At 42.5% G+C, this 12,632-nt stretch overlaps 1 protein-coding gene across 10 annotated transcripts in view; it reads right to left on the minus strand.

Annotated features, from left to right (window-relative positions):
• Positions 1-12,632, minus strand: part of LOC142151281 (uncharacterized) — a 124,750-nt gene that overhangs the window by 97,969 nt on the left and 14,149 nt on the right. For all 10 annotated transcript variants that reach the window (XM_075206767.1, XM_075206768.1, XM_075206764.1 and 7 more), the window contains exon 4: positions 1,884-2,006. In XM_075206767.1, the coding sequence (XP_075062868.1) occupies positions 1,884-2,006 (123 nt within the window). The remainder of the gene's footprint in view (positions 1-1,883; positions 2,007-12,632) is intronic.

Consider the following 12,632-nt stretch of genomic DNA (forward strand, 5'->3'; position numbering starts at 1 on the left):
TCTCCAGAGGGCACAGTGCTTAAACCCTCGTCAAGCGTGGTGGCCAATATTTTTCTCCAAATTTAATCCTGCCCTCACATTCTGGCTGGATTCTAGGAATAGTAAAAAGGACATCTTGGGGTAAATGTATCAAGCTGAGAGTTTTCTGGTGGGTTTGAAAAGTGGAGATGTTGCCTATAGCAACCAATCATATTCTAGCTATCATTTTGTAGAATGTACTAAATAAATGATAGCTAGAACCTGATTGGTTTTTCAAACCAGCCGGAAAACTCTCGGCTTGATACCTTTACCCCTTTGTCTCATTCCTTTTATCCTGCTGACAAAATGTCCAATTCCAAAGATCATTCCATTATGAATACCAACTGTGTTATTACTTCAACTCCAGCTACCCCAGCAAATATTTAGCAGGGTAAAACCTTTGTTACCTCTCAGCTCCATCCCAAACTTCTACGGTGAGCTCACACCTCTCATTGTGCAGGACAGGCAGTAGTCAAAAATGCTTTTCATCTTATTTCCAGGGATTCATCATGGCTTATTCTTCCTCATTATGGTAAAGAGTTTGTTGCAGCCTGTACCATTTGTGCCTGACAAAACATTCAGCACTAGACACCGTTAGGCCCTTAACTCGCTCTAGCAAGTTCCGGACAAGCCTTGTACCCATTTCTCCATTACATATCTGCGTCCCACCAGAAGTTTCAACACCATCTGGGTGGTGTTTGATAGATTTTCTAAGGCAACATACTTTGTCCCATTAAAAGGACTTCCTTCTGCTTCCACACTTGGAAGCCTCTTTGTGAAATAGATTTTTAGGTTACAATAGCTATCAAGAAATTGACTCCAATGGACAAACTAAAAGGGTTAATCAAGATTTGGAGACTCTTCAAGTCCAATCAAGACAATTGGGTTTATCTGCTACTGTGTGACATATTTACCCATAATAGCTATTTCCATGAATCAACCGATAAAGCCTCCTTTTTATGGTCTACACCCTTCTCTTACTGTACTTATCTATTTTCAGTCCAGAGTTCCTGGGTAACAAGAATTTTCTAATATTTGGACCCAAGTCAAAGAAAATTTGATGAAGGCATCATTTCACTTCAAGTCTTTGGCAGACCAGAGAAGAGTAGTTCCTAGAGAAGAGTAGTTGATAAAAAAAATTGTGGGTATCCACCCGGAACCTTTACCTTAGTGTACTGAGCATGAAGTTTGTTTCACGTTATAGTGGACCTTTCAAAGTCATTCAAAAGATTAATCCTGTGGCTTTCAAACTTGCCTCTTTATGCGAGCGTAATGTGTTCCACGCCTCGTTATTAAAACTGATGGTGGTCAATTCGTCCTCTTCCACCAGTCCTCCTCCTTCTTCCATCTTTGTACAACAGCAAGAGGAGTATAAGGTGAAGCAGATTCTGTATTCCTGTTTTTCAAAACTTGGCCTTCAATTTCAAGTGGGTTGGAATGGATACATGCTTAAGGAATGCTTTTGGGTTAAAGCTGCCAATATTCATGCCTCCTTGTCTTTGAGAAATTCACACAAAAAAATATCCTTATAAACCTATCAAAGGCTGTCCACAATCCACCCATAAGAGGGGAGGGACTGTCGTCAGGCTCCACCAGACAAGGTAAGCCTTATCTTACCGCGTCCGATGGTCTGGGATGCTAGATTGTCCTCTCCCCCGCTCCACAACATGTCGGCAAATAGACAGTGCAGTCCGCACGCTATAGGTTTATTGGGCCCTGTTAGCACTGTGACACACCATGAGCAATGCTCTTTAGTACTTTTATCTGTTAACCAGATATTGAGAAACTCACTGTACCTTTACATTTTGAAAAGGTTTCTTGTAATCTTTGGCTATGTTGATGTGTTAAAGCAGCATTACACCTACCACAGTCCTTCTCATCCATGCCATTCTCGCAGTCAACTTCCTTATCACATCTCCATGACATGTGAATACATTGGTTTGTGCTGCCACCACAGTTAAAATGGAGAGGAGTGCATATTCTGGACTCTGAGAAGAGAAAACGGACATATGAGAAGAGTTGACTAATTTAGATGACTTTTCCATATTTTACATATGCCCTAGTGCAGGAACCTACAGGATGTCTCATAACACTAATCAGATCCATCGCTGCAATATTCTCTGCCATCACAAACTCACTTGTGTGGAATACATTTATAAGTAGAGACAAAGGAATATGAAGAAAGATGAATGAGTCATTGTAGAAATCGAAATACAGTCAGTTGCTGGCAACCATGACTGTCTTCCACCAGTTATATTAACCAACCTACATGATGTATTATAGATGGCTTTCCTTTTCATTTTGCATGAGAACTTGATATAGGTGCTGGACTAATGGCATCAAAGCAAGAGCCCTCATTATGCCTAGATCCATCTTTAATATGGTGTTAGATATTGAATGATATTGTGCTGCATGGCCATCAGTGTGCTTGAGCATATTGGGCTTGCTGACCATTTCTTTCACCCTCACCTTGTGCATAGAGGGGCCAGGTTAATTATAATGACTGATTTGGTTGTTAGGGAGAGAGTTTAAGGTGACTGCCATAGATCAACGTAGAGAGTGTCTTCAGGCTGCCCTGCATAGTCTGGACATGCATTAGGGACATGAACCGGTCATGCTGGGATGGTTCTCCCAGGCAGTGGTCGGTGGTCAAAGTTGCTGGAGCATTTCCACACCGAATTTTGAGTCTCTCAAAAAGGAAGACCCCCATAACACCAGCCATAGTCTGCAGAGTGGGAAGGCAAAGAGGTCTTCAGGAGCAGCATCTGGCATGCCGTTGAGGTAGGGGCTTTGTGGAGGCGGGCCACATGGATGCACCTTTCTACACAGTGTGGTGAAACAAAGGGTTAAACTCGCCCTTCAATGGCTGCACCTCTCTTCCCACATTAAATGGACTGTGGTAAGGGCACTTGCCAGGACACTCTTCACTCTCCTTTGGATAACTGAATGATATTTTCTCCCCTTGTATGTGCATGTAATTCAATATATGTACTTTGCAATATGTCTACATCAGTTCAGAATTCCTATGTCAGAAGGTTTGTGGGAAGTAGCAGCATCAATGTGACTGTCCCTTGTCAGCAGTACCTGGGAGCTCTTTTAAAACCCTGATAGCTGTAGGTTCAGTACTGTGGCAAATATGCATTTCAACATATGAGCAAAATTGTACCAGCTGGCCTTTTCTGTGGCCTGTTTGGGGGCATTTTTGGATAGGCGAATTGGTTTGCAGTTTTTTAACAATGGTTTGCAGTGGATGGATGTGCATCTGCCACATAGGCTTTACACTTGCTCCTCCTGGTATCAAAGATTGACTGGTTTAATACAGGACTGCAAATTTGATTGTTTGCAGTGACAGGTTTCCACATGTGCCCTGAATTGTGCTGGTAGGATCACAAGCAGATCTGTTAGAGTTGGTCCTCTACTTAGGCATGTTGATGGGAGGTGTTTTTTTTTATTGTGCTTTCAGTATGTAGCTATTTTTGTGCATTTGGTGAAGCTGGATTTGATGGCTTCAGAATCCAGGTCTCATACTTACTAAGTTTGGTTGGCATTAGGCTAGGTGGGGTTTGAGTGATGATGCTATTATGTGAATTGGAAGGACAGAGCCGTCCAGTTTTTAGATGCACGTGGGACCATGGGAATAATATTTAAAAAAGAAAAAAAAACAGGGTCAAGGGAAATGATGATTAAAGGGAAAAGATGACATAGTTGGGGTAGGTTGATTAAGGTGTACAAATAATATGTTATTATTAACATATGGGGTAAAGTTGGTTATTTTGCTATTGTTTTTTGTTATTATATGTTCTCAGGTACTGAATTGTATATTGGGGCATTCATATGTGTTTTAGGCAAACCTAGGCACAGATACATTCATTATTACATGGAGGATGAGGTTTAACTATAGCATTGCTGGAATGGCAGATCTTCAAAACACAGCGGCACCTCTGGCTAAAGTAAGGTACTGCACCATTGTTCACAGTCCTCAGAAGCCAGAGCTCTAAGACCTAACAGAGAGTGAACAACCTCCTCTCACAACCTTTACAAATAAGAAATGGGACACACCATATTTCAAAGCCACACAAACATTACTGGTCTAAAAAGAGATGTATTCTGCAATAAATCTAGGAAGAATTATAACTAGAGATGCTCAGGCTCGGTTCCCCGAAAACCGAACAGATCCGAGTACTGAGACGAGCCGGCTCGGTACTTTTGCGTGCCCTCGGATTTGAAAATGAGGCAAAACGTCATAGTTACGTCGTTGGATTCTATAAGTACCGCCCTCCATGGCAATTCAGCGCCATTTCACAGAGGGACACAGAAGGGGTAGTACGGCAGTCTCTACTAAGTTGATTGTGTTAGCAAAACAGAAAATTTGATGGAATTTCCCCCGCTGTAATGCTCTAACAATATTGGTGGCATTATCAGAAATCACATATCCTCAGGAGAGTCCAAGCCGGATAAGACATGTTGCAATGACATCCCTTAGTTTTTCAAACAGGTTGTCAGCGATATTACCTCTGACCTGCGCCTTGTCTCGTCTCTGATAACCACCTCTCACTCCCGCCTACAAGACTTCTCTTGTGCTGCTCCCCACTTATGGAATTCCCTACCACACTCAATCAGACTTTCCCACAGCCTTCAAATCTTTAGATGCTCTTTGAAAACCCATCTCTTTTTTAGAGGAGACTTTATCCTCGATAACCCTATTCACACTAATGCACCCTCACAACTATCAGCTGTGCCCTCTTCCCTTTACAATGTAAGCTCTCTAATGAGCTGGGTATTCCATACCCTTTGTTTTCATGTCTCCGTTCATTTTGTCTGCCTTGTCTGTTCTTTTTTTACGTATGTCCTGTTTTATGTATGCCCTTGTCTTCCCTACTGTATGGCGCTGTGGAGCACTGTGGTGCCTTACAAATCTACGATAATAATAATAATAATAATAATAATATTAATAATAAGCCTCTTAGTGAAGCAGATGATACACAGAGTAGCCTGCCTCTGAAAAATGTGACGTTCTTGGGTACATGCTGCTGCTGTCCCTGCTGGTGAAAACGAACCACCAACCTAGTGGGCTGTCACAATCATATAATTTTTTGCCCAGTTCCGCTTGTCCACATATCTGTGGTTAAGTGTACAGTGGATAGAGTGACATTTTGTAGCCCAATAATTACATTTTTCCGAACCTTCTGGTAGAGGTGAGGAATTGCTTTTCTAGTAAAATGGTGTTGTGATGGAATTTGGTAACAGGGACAGAAGACCTCAAGTAACTGTCTAAAATCAGCTGCATTAATAGTGGATATTGGACGCAGATCTAATGTTAGCAAAGTCGCCATGGTGTCTGATCCACTTTGCGACTGGGTGACAGCTTTCATGCTTGCTTCCTCTTGCAAAGGATTGTTTAACAGTCAATTGTTGTAAACTACTAGTAGTCTTCTTCTTGGTCTGCTTCTGGGTTAAAGATCCACCCCCAGCAGCAGTAGCAGCAGCAGTAGGCCTAATGCTCAAGGATTCTTCTGAGGAGTCCTGGATGGGGGGGGGGGGGGGGGGAGTCATCTCGCATTAGAAACTTGGATGCAGGACTAACTTCGAACACTGGTGAGGATATTGATGATGAAGGTGTTGGGGGTGTGGATTGCAGGTGCTGGGATCCAGGGCCATCTTTTCCATTGGGCACGATGGGCAGGTGCCCTGGGGCCCCACAGGCAAGGGGGCCCCATAGACAGGGCTCTTAAGTAAAATAAATAATCCTGCAAAAAAAAATAAAAAAAAATCCTGCAAATATATCTATATCTATCTATTTATCTCTCTCTCTCTCTCTCTCTCTCTCTCTCTCTCTCTCTATATATATATATATATATATATATATCTATATATATATCTCTCTATATATATATCTCTCTCTATATATATATATATATATATATATATATAGCTATATATGATACACATATATAGAGGTAGGGGCCCCGCTGCACTGCTTTGCCCGGGGGCCCATAATGTTGTTAAGGTGGCCCTGCTGGGATACCTAGAGAAGGGAGGTAGCTGTTGCTGGATTGCTTGTTGTTATTTTTTAGCATAAGTTTCTGATTTTTACAAACACTTTCCATAAACTCGCCTCAAATGGTGTAACATGGTTGAGGTTCCTAGATGGTTAAGGTCCCTACCAAGCACTTCAGCCACAAAAGTGGCACTGCTTGTTGCTGGAGTGCATGCTTTGTTAAACTGTACATGTCCATGTGTACTGTCCTGTACATGTGTACACCCTATACTTATAGTGAAATAGAAAAAAAAAAGCAGCCTGCAAAGACTGTACCATAAATAGAAATGCTCAAAGCAGCTTTTGTGTTTGGGTGTATATTTTTCCAATACATTAAAATTGAAATAGAAAAAGAAGCCGACTGCAAAGACTGTGCAATAAATAGAAATGCCCAAACCAGCTTTTGTGTTTGGGTGTATATTACTCCCATACATTAAAATTGAAATAGAAAAAGAAGCCGACTGCAAAGACTGTACGATAAATAGAAATGGCCAAAGCAGCTTTTGTGTTTGGGTGTATATTATTCCCATACATTTAAAGTGAAATAGAAAAAGAAGCAGCCTGCAAAGACTGTACCATAAATAGAAATGCCCAAAGCAGCTTTTGTGTTTGGGTGTATATTTTTCCAATACATTAAAAGTGAAATTGACAAAAAAGCAGCCTGCAAAGACTGTGCAATAAATAGAAATTCCCAAACCAGCTTTTGTGTTTGGGTGTATATTATTCCCATACATTAAAATTGAAATAGAAAAAGAAGCAGCCTGCAAAGACTGTACGATAAATAGAAATGCCCAAAGCAGCTTTTGTGTTTGGGTGTATATTATTCCCATACATTTAAAGTGAAATAGAAAAAGAAGCCGACTGCAAAGACTGTACGATAAATAGAAATGGCCAAACCAGCTTTTGTGTTTGGGTGTATATTACTCCCATACATTAAAATTGAAATAGAAAAAGAAGCCGACTGCAAAGACTGTACGATAAATAGAAATGGCCAAAGCAGCTTTTGTGTTTGGGTGTATATTATTCCCATACATTAAAATTGAAATAGAAAAAGAAGCCGTCTGCAAAGACTGTACGATAAACAGAAATGGCCAGAGCAGCTTTTGTGTTTGGGTGTATATTATTCCCATACATTAAAATTGAAATAGAAAAAGAAGCAGCCTGCAAAGACTGTACCATAAATAGAAATGCCCAAAGCAGCTTTTGTGTTTTGGTGTATATTATTCCCATACATTAAAAGTGAAATTGAAAAAGAAGCAGCCTGCAAAGACTGTACCATAAATAGAAATGCCCAAAGCAGCTTTTGTATTTGGGTGTATATTATTCCCATACATTAAAATTGAAATAGAAAAAGAAGCCGACTGCAAAGACTGTACGATAAATAGAAATGGCCAAACCAGCTTTTGTGTTTGGGTGTATATTACTCCCATACATTAAAATTGAAATAGAAAATAGAAAAAGAAGCCGACTGCAAAGACTGTACAATAAATAGAAATGGCCAAAGCAGCTTTTGTGTTTGGGTGTATATTATTCCCATACATTAAAATTGAAATAGAAAAAGAAGCCATCTGCAAAGACTGTACGATAAATAGAAATGGCCAGAGCAGCTTTTGTGTTTGGGTGTATATTATTCCCATACATTAAAATTGAAATAGAAAAAGAAGCAGCCTGCAAAGACTGCACCATAAATAGAAATGCCCAAAGCAGCTTTTGTGTTTTGGTGTATATTATTCCCATACATTAAAAGTGAAATTGAAAAAGAAGCAGCCTGCAATGACTGTGCGTTAAATAGAAATGCCCCAAGCCCCTTTTCTCTTTGGGGGTAGATTACACCCTACACTTATAGTGAAAGTTTCAAAAAGATGTTGTCGTCATCATCTTCAGTATCATCCTCACCCTCATCAGTGTGTACATCATCATCACAGACTATTAATTTATCGCCGCTGGAATCCGCCATTAGAGAAGTGTCAGTACTTGGATGTATTTGCCGGTAAAGGCCTTCCTCGTGGAAGATGTAGTTCATTTTGATGAACATCATCTTTTCCACATTTTTAGGAATAAAACCTCCTATGTCGATCACTGACAAGGTTCCCGGATGTGCTGAATACTCTTTCTGAGTACACACTGGAGGGTGGGCAGCTTAGGTATTGCAAAACAAGTTTGTACATGGGTGTCCAAATGGCTTGTTTTTCCTCCCAGTATGGAAAGGGACTGTCTGACATTTCCATATCAATTAACTCTTGAAAATAATCCTCCACCATCCTTTGCATGTTAATAGTAGGATTGGATGGAGTTATGGGCAAGGTTACACATTTTTTGGTAAAATATTTCAAACCAGACTAGATGTCAAACTGTTGTGGTCTGCCACCTGTGTCATCCCTGCTTCTCTTTGGAAAGTGCAATTTTTCCGAGCAGCAGCTGTCTGAGAAACTGAAGGAGGAGACGTTGTCAAGCCAAGGCCCAGTTCAGTGGACAACTTGCTGAGCAATAGCTCCTTGCAACTGTTCAGATCTCGGTCATTTGGAAGCATAGAATTGATGTAGGTCTTAAACCTCAGATCAAGCACAGTTGCCAAAACATAGTGATCCGACTTCAAGATTTTATTAACTCTTGGATCATTGCGAAGCGAATTAAGTACTTGATCTACAAGGCCAACATACTTTGCGGAATTGCTTTCTTTCATCTCCTCTTTCAGTTTGTCAAGCTGCTTTTCCAAAAGTCAAATTAAAGGAATGACTTGGCTCAAGCTAGCAGAGTCTGAACTCACTTCACACGTCACAACTTCAAATGGTTTCAGCACCTTGCACAGCACAGAAAGGATACTGTGCAAGAGTGAAATACATTCCCCCTCCTTTCCCAATGTCATGGCTTGTGCAATACGCTTGGATGGCTTTTCGCTGTTCTTCCATCCTCTGAAGCATGTACAGGGTGGAATTCCACCTTGTTAACACCTCTTGCTTAAGTTGGTGGCAGGGCAAGTTAAATTGTTGTTGGAGCTGCTGCAATCTCCTACAAGCTGTGGCAGAACTGCACTCTCTTAGAATCGAGGATCTTATGAATGATGTATTTGTTCATGTTCCGTACAGAAAAATTCGAAGACTGGAACTGATTCGGGTATAACACAGGTTTAAGCAGAGAACAATGGAAGGTGTTGGGGATCCTCAAGGAACCAGGAATTTTCAATCTGAATGCCACAGCATTAATCTTCTTGATAATGAGGAAAGGACCGATGAATTTAGGCCCTAGTTTTTTGCAAGGCTGTCTGAGCCTAATATTGCGTGTAGACAGCCACACTTTCTGGCCCACTTTGAGGGAGCAGGTGGTGCGGTGGCGGCCCGAAAAAATTTTTGCAAAAAATGAGGCTTGTCTCAATGATGACTGTACTTTTTTCCGGATAACTTTGAGATCCCCGGCCGTGGAACGAATTTCCGGAATACCAGCGGACTTGAGAGAGTATAAGGAATTAGATCTGGGGTGAAAACCAAAATTGCAGTAGAATGGAGAGGTTTTGGTAGATGAGTGACATGAATTATTATACGCAAATTCTGCCCAGGGTAACAGAGAAGACCAGTTATCATGAAATTCCGAGGTGTAACATCGTAGGAACTGTTCTAAGGACTGGTTAACCCTTTCGGTTTGCCCATTCGACTGAGGGTGGTAAGCAGACGAGAGGCTTATCTTGATCCCAAGAACTGTACAAAAAGATTTCCAGAATTGTGCCACGAATTGGGAACCGCGGTCGGAAACAATGTCAGTAGGAAGTCCATGAAGCCGGAATATATGCTGGATGAACAGAATGGCCAGATCTCGAGCACCAGGGAGCCTGGGTAGTGGTCTGAAATGTGACATCTTGCTGAAGCGGTCAACTACCACCCAGATGGTGTTGTGACCTGCAGAGAGTGGCAGGTCAACTATAAAGTCCATAGACAAGTGTGTCCAAGGTTTTGCAGGGATAGACAATGGAAGCAACTGACCTACAGGACGACTCCTGAGAACCTTACTCCTGGCACAACCCTCACAAGAGAGGACATAACTCTTGACATCAGCGGGCAACGATGGCCACCAGACAGTACGGGAGAGGATCTCCAAAGTCTTCTGTATTCCAGGATGTCCAGCAGTCTTACTATCATGTGCCTCAGCCAGGACTGCCTTCCTTAAATGAACAGGAACAAAAAAGCATCCTACCGGAGTGTTATCAGGAGCTAACCTTTGAAATCTTTGCAGGGTGCAGCTCAGGTCTTGGGTTAACCCAGCATGGATCATGGAAGTGGGAATGATGGGTTCAGGACTAGTAACCGGAACATGATGTGCCAGGAAGCTTCTGGACAGAGCATTTGCTCGGACATTCTTAGAACCTGGACGGTAGGTGATCACAAAGTTAAAACGGGTGAAGAACAGTGACCAACGAGCCTGTCTGGGGTTCAGGCATTTGGCCGACTGTATGTATTGTAGATTCTTGTGATCAGTTATAACAGAGATCTGATGTGTAGCGCCTTCTAGCCAATGTCGCCACTCCTCAAAGGCCCATTTGATTGCCAATAGCTCCCGGTTACTCACATCATAGTTGGCTTCTGCTGAGGAAAACTGACGGGAGAACTAGGCACACGGATGTAGGCGGTGAGTATGGGAATCTTTTTGAGACAAGATGGCACCAGCACCGACGTCGGAGGCATCAACTTCAAGAACAAACGGTAATTCAGAATCTGGTTGTCTAAGGACCTGAGCTGATACAAACGCTTTATTTAAAGTCTCAAACGCGGTTATTGCCTGGGGTGGCCAGTTCATTGGATCCATTCCTTTGCGAGTCAAGGTGACAATAGGAGCCACAATCTCAGCAAAATCGCAAATGAATCTTCTATAGTAATTGGCGAAGCCCAGGAACCTCTGCACCGCCTTGAGATTATTCGGTTGTACCCAATCCAGGATAGCTTGGACCTTGGTTGGGTCCATGGAGAATCCCTCAGAGGAGATTACATAACCTAAGAAGGATACTTTCTGCACCTCGAATTCACATTTTTCTATTTTAGCGTAGAGGTGGTGTTCTTGCAATTTCTGTAGAACTTGTCTGACATGGCCCTGATGTACAGTTAAGGATTTGGAGTATATGAGGATGTCGTCCAAATAGACGACCACGAAATGACCTAGGAACTCCCGTAGCACCTCATTAATCAGATCTTGGAACACCGCAGGCGCGTTACTAAGACCAAACGGTATGACCAGATATTCATAGTGGCCCGAAAGTGTATTGAATGCCGTCTTCCATTCATCTCCTTCTCTGATCCGGATGAGGTTATATGCACCTCGAAGATCGATTTTGGTGAAAACAGTTGCACCTCTTAATTGGTCGAATAATACGGAGATGAGAGGAAGTGGGTAGGTGTTTTTGACTGTGATGAGGTTCAATCCTCTGTAGTCGATACAGGGTCTCAGTCCTCCGTCTTTTTTAGACACAAAAAAACATCCAGCTCCTACCGGAAATTTGGATGGCCTGATGAAGCCTTTCTCCAAATTCTCCTCAATATAATCCTGCATGGACTTGGTCTCGGGGCCCGAGAGAGAATACAAGCGTCCCTTGGGTAACTTGGAGCCAGGTATGAGCTCGATGGCACAGTCGAAGTCACGGTGAGGTGGCAAAGTATCCGCAGCTCTCTTGGAAAACACGTCCCAGAAGTCATGGTATTGTAAGGGAAGTTGCTCCGGAATAGACTGGACGATTCGCAGAGGCAGGGTCAAGCAAGACTGTGAACAATACGAGCTCCACTAAACGATTTCTCCTTTCTTCCAATCCAAAACAGGGTTGTGACGAGAAAGCCAAGGATGGCCCAGGACCAACGGAACCGATGAGCAATCAATAAGGAGAAACGTTATAGACTCCGAATGAAGTGCTCCAATGTTCAAGTATAAAGGCGGAGTCTCCCATTCAACCTTACCTCCAGGCAATGGATTCCCATCTAAGCCACAGACTGTAATAGCGGATTTGAGTCTTACAGGCGGAATCCCAGCGGTGCGGGCGAACCCGATATCAAGGAAATTGCCTGCAGCTCCACTATCAATGAAGGCCGATAAGGCCACGGAACTGGCACCAAAAGTGACTTGTGCGGGAATCAGGACAGTATTCTTTTGGGAAACAACTTGCAGGCCTAAGTGTATCCTTCCCAGAGATGCTCCTTTCTCAGGTTTGTAAAGGCAAGAGCACAATACCACAATAAATACCACAATAAAGGCATAGTCCTTGTGACCGTCTCCTGTTTCTTTCCTCAGGAGATAGGTGAAGTGGCCCTAAAGGCATAGGCTTCTCAACATCCGTGAGAGCGGGAACAATTGCAGATGAGCAAGAAGATGCCTCCTTCTCTGTTCTCCTCTCCTTGATTCTTCTGTCAATTTTAATAGCAAGTTGCATAAGGCTCTCCAACGAGGCAGGGGAAGGATACTGCACAAGTGAATCCTTAACCTCCTCTGATAGTCCTAGGCGAAACTGACTGCGTAATGCTGGGTCGTTCCACTCACAGTCAGGCGACCATCTGCGGAATTCAGCGCAGTATTCTTCTGCAGAACGTTGAGCTTGCTTTAAAACCCG

Source organism: Mixophyes fleayi, chromosome 4 (assembly GCF_038048845.1).
Source record: "Mixophyes fleayi isolate aMixFle1 chromosome 4, aMixFle1.hap1, whole genome shotgun sequence".
Classification (NCBI taxonomy): Eukaryota; Metazoa; Chordata; class Amphibia; order Anura; family Limnodynastidae; genus Mixophyes; species Mixophyes fleayi.